This window comes from Pinus tabuliformis, chromosome 6 (assembly GCF_031772625.1).
Source record: "Pinus tabuliformis cultivar Carrire ecotype Pingquan chromosome 6, CPIR1, whole genome shotgun sequence".
Classification (NCBI taxonomy): domain Eukaryota; kingdom Viridiplantae; phylum Streptophyta; class Pinopsida; order Pinales; family Pinaceae; genus Pinus; species Pinus tabuliformis.
Genome location: NC_142292.1, coordinates 1817849181 through 1817865384, shown reverse-complemented (window position 1 = coordinate 1817865384; position 16204 = coordinate 1817849181). Strand labels below are relative to the sequence as shown.

The 16204-nt window shown below is 41.4% G+C and overlaps 1 protein-coding gene across 1 annotated transcript; it reads left to right on the top strand.

The window, feature by feature from the left end:
• Positions 1-6395: 6395 nt before the first annotated feature.
• On the top strand, positions 6396-6881 carry LOC149266285 (uncharacterized). Its single transcript, XM_089407758.1, has one exon. It carries the CDS (start codon positions 6396-6398, stop codon positions 6879-6881), a length of 486 nt encoding a protein of 161 aa, XP_089263884.1.
• The last annotated feature ends 9323 nt before the right edge of the window (positions 6882-16204 follow it).

The window sequence follows — 16204 nt, the reverse complement described above, 5'->3', positions numbered from 1 at the left end:
ATTTTGCTGACATTATTGATTTATGTATCAGGAGTTCGAGAGACAGCACAAGACTAAAACAAGTAGAACATGACAGGTTTACAAGGGACAACATGATCTCTACAGAAGGAGTAACTCGCGTAGAAATTGGAAATTTATTGGAGAATTTCAAAATTGATATATTGGGGACTCTGACAACATAGATCGATATTATGCAAGCAAAGTAGAAACAAGCAGAGGTAGAGAAAAATCTAGCAATATTCTGTCCCAGATGCAAAAAGAAACATAGCCACAAAGAGTGCCCATTAGATGCAGTTCAAGTTTGCGCCATTTGTACAAAAGACCACTCTACAGAGAGTTGTCCCTCACTTCCTAGTTTAAAAGTAGTACACAAAGAAGTGGAAGAAGAACCAAAGCTGGTGTACCTACTTAATCAGCACTATCAATGGTAGCCACGAAAATCAAGTATGTTCCCTGATCCAACTTCTTCTTTTCAACCTCCACAATATCATGCTTAGCAATATAATACAATGTGGCAAAATCAACCCCCCTTCCCAAATTGGCCACAACAACCATTTCCTTCATCCTCTCCATGGCCAAATCAAACAAGTGAATCTAATTGGCCAAATTTTCCCTATGCTCCACCATATTGGCAAAATAATGTGTATCCAACACAATGGTCCCCTCCTACTTCACAAAATCAAGCCTGGCAGAAAAACTGGCAAAGATCGATGAATCAGCCAGTAGGAACCATTCCACTCCCTCAACCTACACTGCCAGCACTAAAATAAAACCCCCACTCCAATTTAAGACTGCAACTCCCAACCCAACCCAACCCAAACCCAAATAACAGACCAATTCAATATATTCAAATAATTGAAACACCAAAACTAGAAATCAATCTAAGGGAGTGCAATGACCTTCAATTAAGGTTTGGGCGCATTATAGAAACAGAGGGAGATAAGACTGTTCAAGTTGAAAATTAGTTACCTGTAGAACAACCATCACAAGAAGAAGATGTGATCAGACAACAGACTCATAATCAAACAACCACATCTTCTCTCCCATTCCCAGAACGATTAATTGTACCACGTTCTATAGAACATCCTGATTTTTATATTCTAGGAGAACTTAAGAATTTGTAGATAAAAATCCCACTCCTCCAAGCCATCCAAGACATCCCAATATATGCAAAGGTCATTAAAGAGCTATGTATGAAAAAACCAAGGAGGAGAATAACAAATAAACCAACAGTCCAAGTAGTTATCACCTTCTCTGACCTGTTATCAGGAAGCGAAACACCTGTCAAGTATGAAGACCCAAGAAATCCAATAGTGACAATACAAATCAATGGACAAACCTTTTCAAATGCCTTAGTTGATTTAGGGGCTGCAATTAATATTTTAACAACCATCACTTGTCAAAAACTGGGCATTACATCAGTAGAACCGACTTCCACTTTATTAGAACTGGCTGACTGATCAGTGGTTAGGCTAGAAGGGACACTATAAGATGTCACAGTATTCGTTGATTGCTGGGAATATCCTACCGACTTTGTGATAATAAACCCCAAAAACCTACTTGATGGACATCCATTGATTTTAGGTAGACCTTGGCTTATAACTGTTGATGCTTACATTGGCTACCGACAAGGCAGCATGACCATAACTAGAGGGAGTAACATCAAGAATCTAGCCCTATACCCTCCCGCCCAGCCAAGTGTCATGATAATAAAAACTAACAAAGATACTATATCATACCTCACCAAAAACATTACATCCCCATTAACCATAAAATATGCCCTCGATTTCAAAGATCAAATAGAGGATGATGTTATTAACAACTTTAATAACCAAGCTAAATCCAGATCCCACATACAATGTGACATGATAGAGGCAGTATTTGATAATGAATTAGAAGAAGATCCTCTCAAAGACACTCATGATCAAACAATACCTACTACCTCTATGTCAAATAGAAAAACTATAGAGATTGAGCCAAGAAAAACTTTAAACATTAATAGCAACCTGACTCCCGAACAAGAAGAGAAGCTAATCCAACTACTGAGAAAATACAAGGAAGCATTTGCATGGGATTATCCGGACATGAAAGGAATCGATCCCCAGTTATGTACACACCACATTTACACAGAAAAGGATGCAAGACCTGTTCGCCAACCCCAAAGGAGACTTAACCCTCATCTAAAAGACATTGTGAAAGCTGAACTACAAAAAATTTTAGATGTAAACTTTATTTATCCTATCTCCGATAGCAAATGGGTCTCTCTGCTTGTAGTGGTGCCAAAGAAGAATGGAAAGTGGAGGATTTGTGTAGATTACAGAGAACTAAATAAAGCAACACAAAAATACCACTTTCCCCTTCCATTCATTGACTAGGTATTAGATACATTAGCAGGAAATAAATTCTTTTCTTTCTTGGATGGCTTCAGTGGATACAATCAGATTCATATTACCCCTGAAGACAAAGACAAAACTACTTTTACCTGTCCTTGGGAAATGTTTGCCTATAGAGTTTTACCCTTTGGCCTATGCAATGCCCCTTCCACATTTCAAAGGGCTATCCTCAGCGTCTTTTCAGATTTAATAAATGAAGGGCTCGAAGTATATATGGATGTTTTTACACCATATGGAGATAATTTCGACCCAACATTAGACACATTGGAAAGGGTGCTGCAACGATGCATTGCCACCAGACTTTGCTTGAGCCATGAAAAATGCTATATGATGATGACTGAAGGACTCATCCTAGGTCATTATATCTCAACAGCTGGAATATAGGTAGATCCAGCCAAAATTTAGATAATCTTGTTAATACCTACTCCTACCACACAGACAGAGGTACGCACTTTTCTTGGATTTTCTGGTTATTATAGGAGATTTATAGAACATTTTTCTCACATTGCTACACCTCTATATGCACTGACAGGAAATGTTGACTTTGTTTGGACAGATAAATGTGACCATGCTTTTGGGGATCTGAAAAAGCTTGTGTCAACAGCCCCAGTACTTAGAGGTCCAAATTGGTACCTACCATTCCAAATTTCATCATATGCTTCAGACATAGCTATTGGAGCAGTCCTTGGGTAGGAAGAAGACAAAAAACCATACGCAATTTCTTATATTAGCAAGAATTTGTCTCCAGCTAAGTTGAATTATATCGTTACTGAAAAAGAATTTTTAGCTGTTTTTCATGCTATAAATATATTTAGGCATTATATTACTAGATATCCTGTTTTTTATATACAAATCACTCTGCCATAAAATATTTAGCAAATAAACCAATCACAAATGATAGAGTAACCAGATGGCTGATTTTATTGCAGGAATTCAACATCATAATAAAAGAGCGACCTGGAAAGGAAAATCCTGTAGCTGACTTTCTCTCACAAATGCCAAAACCAGTGGACGCAGCAACAGTCGAAGATCAATTTCCAGATGAACATTTCTTCGTTGTTACTGTCAAAACACCCTGGTATGCTGATGTTGCGAATTATTTAGCAGTAGGCAAGCTACCAAAACATCTGACTCCCAATGAACGAAAGAAGATTGTCCAGTGCAGTACTTGATTTTCTTGGATTGGGGGCTACCTATTCCATACAGGGGTGGATATGCACATCAGAAGATGTGTTCGTGAAGATGAAATTTTTGACATTTTGAAAGCCTGTCACAACGGACTGTGTGGCGCAAATTTCGCAGATCGAAGAACCAGTCACAAAGTCCTACAAACAGGGTATTATTGCCCCACAATATTCAAATATGCAAAGAAGTCTATTCAAGCTTGTGACAGCTGCCAAAGAGCAAGACTCCCTGGACAATCCGACGAAATGCCCCTGAACCCATAGCTAGTCATTGAACCATTCAAATGATGGGCGCTCGATTTTGTTAAACACACATGGACAACAAAGAGTAGGAAAGATAAATCATGTGAGTTCATTTTTTTATTAACAATAGATGTACATTTATAGTACAAATATGTGACTCTTGGGTTTCAGATCACAAGGTCTCTTGGACTGCTTAGTCTTTTCGGCTTCCACACTAACCCTTTAGGATTAGGTGTCCAACATTCCCCCCCTTAATCCGAAGGGTTATGTATGAGTCCAAGAAGAGAGTTGTAATACAAAATGTGCAAAAAATGCATGGCAGCACTAGGCTGAATGTGCTCTATGAAATGTTGGTATAAAGGGCGGTGGTTTAAGGATGACCACCAACACTGGAACGCTTAGTGCGATTCCTGGAACTCTTCCAAAATTGGCAAGAAACTGAAGTTTTTTGCTAGAGGAAGTGATCCTATTGTTTTAAAGAGGGAAACCTTCAACCATAAAAGGGAGGTCTCACCCCGCATAAAAGGTAAAACTTCAACCTTAAAAGGGAAGTCTCAACCTGTGATGGTTTAAGGATGACCAACAACTCTGGAATGCTTAATGCAATTCCTGGAACTCTTCCAAAACTGGCAAGAAGCTGGAGTCTTCTGCTAGAGGAAGTGTTCTTAATCTGTGATGGTTTAATGATGACCAACAACTCTGCGATTCCTGGAACTCTTCCAAAACTGGCAAGAAGCTGAAGTCTTCTGCTAGAGGAAGTGTCCCAGATTGCCAACTGAAGGCATGTTCAGGCATCGCATCTTTGTCTCTGGCTACAACTCTGAAACTGGTGTGGCAGGTTGTGACTCAGGCTCGCTTGATGTGACTTTGAAGCTTGTAGATGACCATCATCTCCCCCCCTGTCAGATACAAGGTGAGAAGATGGAGAAAACTCAACTGCAAGACTGTTCAATACTCTGGAACAAGTTCTGACATGTGTTTGGAATATATTCTTGGCTATTGATGCCCATTGCCAAGAAGCGATCCATCCAAGATGAATCTTTGTTCTTGCAGGATGTTTATTTCTGAAGCATCTGTGTGAAGAATGGCTGGTTTTATGACAGTGCTCACATGGATGAAGATCAAAACAGTGATCTTTCAGATGGCCAACTCGGTCACAGTGTTGGCATTTTACGATCTGTTGTTGTTGTTGTGGCGGTGGAAGAGGAGTAGAATCTGGAACAGCTGGAGCTGAACTGTCCTGAGGAGCAGGTGAACTGTCATAAATGAATCTAGCACTCTGAAACTGAATGGGCTTGGCATAGTCTGGAATATGAAAGGACAAGTCCTTGTCATATCCAAGACCAGTTCTGTGCTTGTTGTGGACAAGCTGTTCCCAAGGTCTGATGATGGGCTTGGGAAGTGCAAACTGAGTTTCTGCATCTACATATATAACTGTTGCTTTATTTGAATGAACTGTACCATTATTAACATGCTGCTGATGGGTGGTTGTCTCAATGTTCTGAACAAAAACAGGTTCAGAATGGTATCTATTTTGATGTAGCTCTTCTTGCTGTAGCTATGATTCAAGCTGCAAAAAATCGATCTTTTCTTGTACATTTTGTAAACAACTATGAATATCGGTGAGAAAATCCTTGCTAATTTTGATTGTATTATTCATACTAGAGAGTATTAGATTGTCCACTAACTCTAATATTGCACCGATTGGAGCCATTTCTAACCTCAAAAGATAGTAAAACAATGAGGAAAAGATGGACACCAAACAAACTTATGGCAACAACTTCAAATCAATCAGCTTGCAATACTGTGTACAAGAATACTCTCCAGCAAGGTACCTTACCAACATACATATGAATAAGACTTAACTCTTTGACCACATACAAAATTCCAACTCTACTATATTCTTGTTGACAACACAAGCATCATACATTATTCCCACTCAGCACCTAATACATGACTCGGGTTTGTACATGATATAAGGCTCACAATCATTGTACTATTGTAAACAAATTTCTTCAAATCATTTGAGAACAGGATTGATAAGAATTTTGAAGGCAGAATTAGAAGGAAGAATATGCAGGAACCTGGGGCTGCTTCTCTATTGACTTCCTCTGCAACAATATTTAACTCCGAAAATGAAGGTAGCCCAGCCAATCTGGAATTTTCAATCACCAAAGACAAACTTGAATTTACTGCTTGGGAGTTGCTACATGCATAATGGATGTGATTCTGGGTGAGGCTTCTCCAAATTTATTGGTCATTGGAAGATCAACCCAACAAATCGGATCTGCAACAAATAAAACTCCTTTGTTGTTGATATTTATAAGGCTACTAGAGGAGTACACCTGGTATAGGCTCCTTCTATTAAGAAATTGAACAAGTTGATTGCATACGCCACTGAGATAAACTCAATCTTCTGTATAGGCAGTCTGCTATAGAATTATGGCAGAATACTCAAATCTGGTGCATGTGAACCTATATATACGACGATGGTCTCCTTCATATCAGATGGTCTCCTTCATATCTGAATCGTTGGCTGAAGCTTTTTTTTTAGTAGCGACCAGAGTAGAAGAAAATGACGCTGTTCCACTTCTTCAACTGCGCAGCTCTCACCTTCGGTCCTCACGTTGTCTATTACACAGCCACTCCGCTATCTGAATATGATACTGTTGGAACATGCGTAAAAGCAGCTCTTGTCTACCTTGGCACCACTTTGATTAAGCTTGTGTGCCTTGCAACCTTCCTCCAAGTTTCAGATAATGACAGCTTTGATCCATATCAGGAGTTGTTGAAGGCATTCATTGGATTTCTTGATGTGGCTGGGTTGTATTTTGCACTCACACAGTTGACGCATAGAAACATTTCTCAAAATCATAAATTCCAAGCTATTGGACTTGGATGGGCATTTGCAGATTCTTTATTACATAGATTGGCACCTCTATGGGTTGGAGCTAAGGGATTGGAGTTCACATGGGATTACCTTCTTCAGGGTCTCGAGTCAAATGCAAATCTGGAGATCCGACTGGAATTCAAGTCATACATGGCACACATAAGCCAGTAAACAATGCAACATATTTGATAGCCAATTTGAATCGAATAGAAGAGCTCCCTCAGTTGCTGTAAGTGGTCCGCATTCCAATAACAAACACTTTGTTCTCTATGTTCCCTGGTGGGCCTCTGCTACGATTATAACCTCCCCTTCGCACACTAATCCAAGCTGTCGACGCCTACCTCCCTTTTGCGCACTGCTGCTGCATCAGCCTTTCAAATCAGAGGAACCTTTCAGGTCAGAGGCTCTGGAACATGAACGAATGAACAAGATCTTCTCAGTTGTTGTGCAATTGCAGCGGCAAATTAGTCGCATTGCTCGATTTCTGCCAGCACATTGAGAATCAGGGCTTTGGGACTGAGATGCTGTAGAGTCTTTTTAAGAACACAAATCGCATAGTCCTATATCATGAATACATGTATAGACCGCCGCCTTCGATCACAAAACAATAAACAAATTGACCGACTGACTGGAGTTATTGAATTAAAGTGCACGCAACTTGAATCTTCAAACTCCCCTTCTCGCTCCTCCTCCTCAACATGCGGATGCCAGAATATTATGATACGAAAAGAGCACGCTTCATAGGCAAGCAAGCACGGCTGTATCAAAACGTAATACCATTCAACGCAGCAACACGCATTCCAGGCAGCAACCCTCACGCATTCCAGGCAGCAACTCTTCAGCCACAACAACTCCGTTCGACTACTCTCACTACGCCACAACAACTCCAGGTAGCACACCAAGCGCTCCCAGATCAACACTTGCTCAAATATCGATGTGTTACTCAAAAATCCCTTTTCAAACATGCGCTGGAACTACAAACGATCATCTATCTGACACTGGTTCATAACAACATATGATCCGAAAGCCCTTTTATTCTCCCTCAGTGTATGCGCACTAATCCATTCTTGATAGATCCTGAATATCCATTCTTCTAGGTTTATGTCTACATTCTTCCACTAACAAAAGATAGGTCAGCCTTAAGATAGGTCGGCGATCAGCAAATATGAATCTCTAGATTTTCTTGTCTTAAGGTGAATCTTGAGTGCAGGATTACATAACCGTCATTGTTGTTGGGAAAAGTATCCAATACGGAATGACCCTATCCCACTCTAAGGGTGATAGTACCTCAGCAACAATCAAAGCAAAGCTATTCGGGATTACTTCTTTATGAGATGTAAGAGAGGGGAGAAAGAGATCCACTAACCGTTGTCTTCCGCTAATGATTCATCCAATCTTCTCTCTTTGCTGCTTGCTCCCAGCTCCTTGCTCTTTCACTGGCCCAACTACACCAAGATCCTGCAAAATGGCAAGAGAGGGAAACTACAAGAAGCATACATTCATAATTGATTTAAGGATTAGAATAAATCAAATACACAAGTACAACAATACATCATTGAAACACATGTATATAGAAGAACCTCAAATGCTTTATTAATGGGAAGAAGTAAAGTTCAGGAAGTGATACAACCATAAAAGGCCCAATCCAGCATCACCTCCCAGCAGAAAGAAATCTCCTCTTCACCTCCTTCAAGCAAATCACCCAATAGTTCTATACTCAAACCAACAGCACTTCCTTACATTCACAAGATTCAAGCCTCCCTAGACCTCATGAGAGAGCTCTATATATAGGAGTTTTGGAGAAAGGATGAGTCAGCTTGAGGCTGGCATGAATCTGACTAGTGTCCTCTCCCACTTCAGTTATTCTTCAGTTCTTGAGTCCACATGGAGGTTCTTGCTTCCACTTGGAGATCTAGACCCTCTTACTCATCACTAGGCGAATTCCCTGATCCAAGTGTCATTTTGGAAGCTTCCTGGGCATTGACACCTTGAGGAATGACTGTGCCACTTGGCCAATCTCGCCCAGCGCAGGTAGCCTTCATTAAAGTTGACATTCAGCACAGGTACAGAGTGGAGCAGTTGACATTCAGCGCAGATGCTCAGTGGAGCAGTTGACATGATCCAGAATTAGCTTGTTTTTGAGTGTTTTCAGGTGGAGAACTGATATTTAGTGCTGTGGTTTGCTGACCTTGTTCCTCTAGGGGTAGGAACAACATGTTTAGGGACTTTGGATCCCTTAGATTATTGACATTTCATGCTTCATGCTGTAAGGCACAAAAATGTCTATAACAGTTGCCCCCTAAAGTATGAGGTCGTTTATCGGGTGAAATGCTTTATCAGGAGGATCCGAAGTTCATTCAATCGCTGAGAGGTGACCTGTAATAAAATACAATACAATACATTATTTTTCATTCTGCTTTCATGATCTAGCTAAGGTGGGCATTCCCATGCTCAGCTTTATAAATTCATTTTGGTACATAGAACAGACGATCGTCTGATGGAAGACTGATAATTCTCTGCTGAAATTATCATCCTTTGAGTAGGATGATCATCTGCTGCAATGATGTACATATCAAATGTCTTTATATTTCCTGAATATATATCGCAGCCCGGATGGATGAAACTAGATCCGAGGTCTTCAAACTCGTTCGATCTTCACTCTAAGTACAAGTCGATCCATGTGAGAATTGCGCTGAAGTCGAACATGGAAAGACATCGCTTGATTACCGGTCAATAATGTTAACCGTTAACAAGCGCGAGAGGAATCACCGATAATGATAATGACCCTCAAGGTACTGCAGTACAATTCATGTGGTGTGAATAAAGGACTTGGCGTCGAACACCACACAAAATCTTCTGGTCGAAGGTCATTGATGTATACCTGTCGCCGGAAGTGAGAAACTTGCCATTGAGGCATGCAAGCTTCAAAGTACTGAGGGGGGTGTTCCTAGATCAACTTCTTGGATAATGAGCTGAAGTCGACAAGAAGTGATCCGTCAAAGGAGGGCTTTAATGAATCCCACATCAGTGACACAGAACGGAGCTAATGACTTTAGTGGAGGTGAAAGCAATCTGTGAAATATGATTCAGGGTGGCGATCATGGGTGGATGAAGGATAATGCATGGCAGTGGATGGGACACAGTTGACTCTTTCTGAACAACATCTCTTGAACATATAACGACACTGATGTGATGGATCGGTAGCATTACCCCAGATGTGGATGGTTTGGCGAAGACCATGGTGATGAGACCGGTGAATGAAACAACCCAACCCGATGTGATACGGAGGACAAAGTGTCATGTTCAAGAGCGACTTGCTACCATTAAAGCTTTGAGGTTCTCCCAATTTTTCCCCAGTCATTTCTGACCAGTACCTCTTTATTTTTGTCAAGCTTGCGGAGGATAACATATGCTTGTTCTATAACCTGCCCTTCGGGCAAGCCCATCGCTATGTTTTAACGAGCCTAGCGATAGGGAAACTCGTTTTCGTCTAAAGACAAGTTTGTCGCTACTTAATCATTTTAACGAGTCTAACGACAAGGAAAACTCGGTCCTTTTCATTTTTAGAGAGTCTGAAAAGGTACAGAAAGTTAACTCCAAAATTCCTTTTTCGTCATCTAATCCCTTAAGTCCGAAAAAGTATAAAAAAATACAGAAGGGATGAGTTTTCGATAACTTTAACGAGCCGAATAAAACAAGCGCTCGACCTTTTTGTGTAATAATCCCTCGGGTCCAAAAAGATTAAAATCTAGAAGAGGGATAGCTCTTCCGATCACTTTTAACGAGCTGGAAGGCCAAAACTCGGCAAACTTTTCATATTTTACGAGTCAGGAGAAAAGAGCTCAAAGAAGACTCGTCTTTTGAGGAACGAGTGATAAACAGGGATAGCAACAGATTCCAGGTACAGGTTGGAATTTTCCAATCACTGTCACAAGGATGGCTAGGTGAGATCACTCTTCGCAGCTGTTCCTCAAAATGGGTAAACAATTATATGGAGGTGAACGATTGGCCAAATGAAATGGAAGTGGCAGGTGCAAAACACGACCAAGGCTTTTTATGGCTAATAAATTTACGATCACAATGGTTATTTACCGGTACTGGGTTCATTTTTTAAAGAGCTTGAATGCGCCAAAACACTGCTCATTCTTATGTTTATTTTTTAACGAGCATGAACTATGTGCTAAAACTGCTCGGATCTTCGCTTTTCTATTTTTTAACGAGCATAAATTCCGCGGTAAAACTGCTCGATGTACCAGTCATAAGATAAGAAATGTCTCCTGTAAGACTCCAATTTTTATAGAGCTTGGGCCTTACATAAGCTATGCTCCCTCTCTTCCTTTCTTTATGCAAGTTTGGAAACGGCTAATCCCAAAAACAGATAAATAACCGCTCCTAGCTTGCACTCCAAAAGCTTTGCATGCCCCCAGGTATAAAATACAATTTCAAGGCTGCCCCTCCTCTCCCCCACTTCTGCTTTTCTCTGGGTGTTCACAGCTACTTGTCGTCTTGCTAGTCTAATGTTAACGATACTTGTCTTCTCGTTATTTTTAACGGGTCTTACACGGTACTTGTCTTCCCGTCGGCCCAACTTTTGACAGCTTTTGCAAGATCACAAGAGAACAGCTACTTGCGACAAGAGAGCAGCTACTTGCGACAAGAGAAGAACACTACTCAAAGATAAAACATTGGTGTTATTGAGGGAGGCTTGCCTCTTTTTGGTTACCCAAAGATTGTTTTGTTAACACCATCAAACGAAAACATTTCCTCGGCACTGTCTACCGAAGTAGACAATGGTGAATGACCTTTGTCAAACAAGTAACCTTAACAAAAGAATCCTGTTCCAGAACAACCCCTCTTCCTTCTTTCGGACGGGGTACGGACTAGTCATATTCTCCCGCGGAAATTCTACCTTATACCCAAGGTTTCCTCTGCCCGAAGCAGACCAGGATGCATGCCCCCTGGGTTCCAGTCCCATCTTTCTAAATCGCTCGCACTCATCGGGAAGGAAGACTGGGGGTGGAGACATTTCTTGATTGAATAGACCATTCAGGGTTGGTATGTGACTATTTGCGATGCATGATCCCGGAAATGAAAGTTGGTCTACGAGCTTGACCATTCTTCCTTCGTGTGGAAAACACATTACTCTAAAGAGTGAGGAGACTATAGCTCCCATGCAATATATATAGTCTCGTCCAAGGAGTAGGTTATAATCCAAGGGTCCTTGAACGACCATCACGTTCATTTGAACGGTCTTCCTTTTCAATGTAACAGGTACATTGGGGAGGATCCCTAATGGTCGACTGGTTCCTTTATCAAAACCCGAGAGATTTCTTATCTCAGGCAAAAGCGTCGGGGAACCCAGTGCTTTCCAAGCAATAGAGGAAAGGATACTCACAGATGCCCCTTCATCAATGATAGTTCCAGCCATTACCATTCTGTAAATTTGGACGATGATTCTGAATGGTATACTGGCTGGCAACCGGGGTCTGCCTAGTTGGTTCCAATCAAAGGACACAACCAGGTTGCTTGGTGGTGGGACCGAATACACGGCCGAATATGACCCTGACGATGTTCCTTCCTACGATAAAGGAATGGGCGCATTGCCCTGATGCTCATCAGAGTCGGTGTTGATGAAAAGAATCTGGATGGTGTCATCCTTATTCTCTTCAGTGAGGGTGTCATTTGAAGATGAATCTTCAGTGACGGTGTCATTTGAGGATGAAACTTCTGAAGGAAGAACCGGGTCAACTGTCGTATCGACCTTTAGACTTTCGTCTGTTTTGGATTCAGTAGGTTCATTTTCAATGACTGACGCTTCAGCTGACCACTTGAGCGGGCCAGCTGTATTTTCAACCAACGAAGGACTTGGCACGAGTTTTTTGTATCCAGGAGGAAGTCTCAACGGTGAAACCGGACGATCTTCCAAAACTCTCTTCGCTTCGTCTAAGAAGGGACAACGGTGGATGGCGTGATCGCCTTCACACAGTCTGCAGGGGGATCTTGTTCCCCCTCTTTGTCTTGAACCTTCACTTTCGCTGGTTGATGGTAAGCATTCAACATGGCTATCAGAGGTTGATGTTCCCGAATTGTGCAGACGAGGGGACCAGTCCCTTAGTATCCGGGGAATACAGGGAAAATCTCTATGGAAGTGGTCTCCTTTACATATGACACATGGCGATTTAGGCCCGGTCTGTGCTGTGTGTGGATTTTTGTCAGATGTCTTTTGCTTGCCCCCAGTCGCCTTAGGCTCCTTCTTCTTCTTCTCTCTCTTCTTCTTCTCCTTCTTCTCCATGGGAGCTTGGCTTTTGCCGGCTCTACCTTGCGAAGATGAAGGATTGGAGGAAGGGTTATAGGAAGTAGAAGGCTGGTGGGCAGCTCTAGACTAATCTAACTATTGACTCGACTGTTCAGGAACCATGGTGTTCTGAACTACATTGGTTGAGAATAGCCAAATAGGCAGGCCAATTGTCAGTCCTGGAAGCGACAGTGTGGCCATGTGGGGCGCACCAACTTCTCCCCAAGAGGAGAAAGGACTAGGATTTCCATCATGTGGAATTCCTTGGTTGGGGCGTTCCATGTTCTCAACCTACAAATCAACGCAGGAATAGGAGGTGATTATGTTCCGTTTAAAATAAATTTTATAACGACGCTTTAGACACAACTTGCTTTTTCACTTTTTAAGAGTCGAGAAAAAGCTAAAGATGACTCTAGTCTCCTTCGATGTTTTAACGAGCCCGAAGTGACAAATGCTCGGATGGACTTTTCAGTTATAGAGTTTGAAAAAGGCCAAAAGAAACTGCTCTGGAGATCTAGGCAGAGGGTGTGCCAAACCTTTCGCAAAACCACAGAATACGTTTTACGGTACGAGTGGTCGATCTTCGTGAATGCTGTGTTCACTGCATTGCGATCAGTAGGGCGGCCGACACGGTTTCCTATGGATAAAGGCTTTGTTCCTATAGGGGTCTCCCAATATATACGCGACGGTACGTGGGAGCACAAGTCCGTATTGATACTTATCGCTTCACCGTGGAGGAATCACCCAACCACTCAACGCTAAGATATCACGTTTAACGACGCCGGAACACGTCTCTAGCTTAGACCTCTATGTGTTTGCGTTATTTTCAATGCGTTGTTATGTAAATTCAATTTATTTTAAGGTTGATCTTGTTTAGCAGTTTGCCTTTATGGATCACCACGAGATGTATAGTAACACTCCTAAATGCAGTCTAAGATGATAAGCAAGCTTTTCAATCTTTCAACTTTGAAAATATTAACTACTGAGGGAAAAGAAAGACAACATCTTTTCACACAGATCATAGAGCACACACTAATGCACTTTTTCCTAAATCAACATGCAAACTGTCATAATGCACATGCACAATGCAAGTATTTCTTTTCTCTTTCTTAATGTTTGTGCGATACAAAAATAAAGATGTTGTATAACTTTGAATTCAATTTCAAGTGAAAGTAAACAAGCTTGTGCAAAATCAAAAGACACCTTAAGATTTACTTGTTTCGACACTAGAAATATATAAATTCAAACCATATGATGAAAGCAAAAGCTCAATCAGCTATGAACAGCAAACAAACTAACTCTTAAGATCAAAACGACACTTTACACAGGTCTAGATCTAAGAGGCCATAGCAAGACTAGTTCACTTTTCGTTATGGGAAACTGCAAATGATATAAGAAATACACAAAGAACAAATACAGTTTCTTTGTACAACCGAGGCAGAATAGTGGCAAGGAAAGTTGGTTTCAGATAGGTACATTAACTGGTAACAGGCTGCAAAAACAAGGGTGAAAACAGGGAAAGAAACAGCAGGAAACCCCAGTAGCACAAGGCAAGACTGGTTCAGCGCAGGTGGTACACTGTCAGTTTGACATTCAGCGCAGGTAGCCCCTTCGGGAACTGCGCTAAAATGCAGACAGCCTTTACACAGCCTGCACTGAAGAACGAAACTTTCGTTTCTCTTGGTTTCCGGGTCACAGATTGCTCAAAAATTCACAGTTTTTGGCCAAATCAGAAGCTATCAGTCAAGTACACACTAAGGGATGAAAAGGAGGATGAAAAGCTATCACTAAGAGCTATTTAGAGTCCTTGTGGATCAGCTCTTCAAATCATAAACTTGCCCAGAAACTGAGCTAGAGTAGCTGCCCTCTACTTTGCATTTGAAAGATCCAAATGCAGTTCGATTCGGTACTCCCTTTGTTTATGAAATGAATAGAAAAAAACACAAACAACCAACAAGATACGATCCCCAGTGGTGTCGCCAATTTGTTGTTGGGAAAAGTATCCAATACGGAATGACCCTATCCCACTCTAAGGGTGATAGTACCTCAGCAACAATCAAAGCAAAGCTATTCGAGATTACTTCTTTATGAGATGTAAGAGAGGGGAGAAAGAGATCCACTAACCATTGTCTTCCGCTAATGATTGATCCAATCTTCTCTCTTTGCTGCTTGCTCCCAGCTCCTTGCTCTTTCACTGGCCCAGCTACACCAAGATCCTGCAAAATGGCAAGAGAGGGAAACTACAAGAAGCATACATTCATAATTGATTTAAGGATTAGAATAAATCAAATACACAATTACAACAATACATCATTGAAACACATGTATATAGAAGAACCTCAAAATCTTTATTAATGGGAAGAAGTAAAGTTCAGGAAGTGATACAACCATAAAAGGCCCAATCCAGCATCACCTCCCAGCAGAAAGAAATCTCCTCTTCACCTCCTTCAAGAAAATCACCCAATAGTTCTATACTCAAACCAACAGCACTTCCTTACGTTCACAAGATTCCAGCCTCCCTAGACCTCATGAGAGAGCTCTATATATAGGAGTTTTGGAGAAAGGATGAGTCAGCTTGAGGCTGGCATGAAGTTGACTAGTGTCCTCTCCCACTTCAGTTATTCTTCAGTTCTTGAGTCCACTTGGAGGTTCTTGCTTCCACTTGGAGATCTAGACCCTCTTACTCATCACTAGGCAAATTCCCTGATCCAAGTGTCATTTTGGAAGCTTCCTGGGCATTGACACCTTGAGGAATGACTGTGCCACTTGGCCAATCTCACCCAGCGCAGGTAGCCTTCATTAAAGTTGACATTCAGCGCAGGTACAGAGTGGAGCAGTTGACATTCAGCGCAGATGCTCAGTGGAGCAGTTGACATGATCCAGAATTAGCTTGTTTTTGAGTGTTTTCAGGTGGAGAACTGATATTTAGTGCTGTGGTTTGCTGACCTTGTTCCTCTAGGGGTAGGAACAACATGTTTAGGGACTTTGGATCCCTTAGATTATTGACATTTCATGCTTCATGCTGTAAGGCACAAAAATGTCTATAACAGTCATGCATTTAGTGACAAACCTACACCAATATCAGGCAGAGGGAAAAACATTCATTCTGTTGAAGAAGAAGAACAACCAAACGTCGCCCCCATTTCAAAAAACGCAAAACAGGAAAGAACAGTGTAAGAAATGAACAACGTTGAATCAG

Coding starts and splice junctions, on each gene's coding strand:
- LOC149266285 (XM_089407758.1), top strand. CDS start 6,396: ATGACGCTGTTCCACTTCTTCAACTGCGCAGCTCTCACCTTCGGTCCT.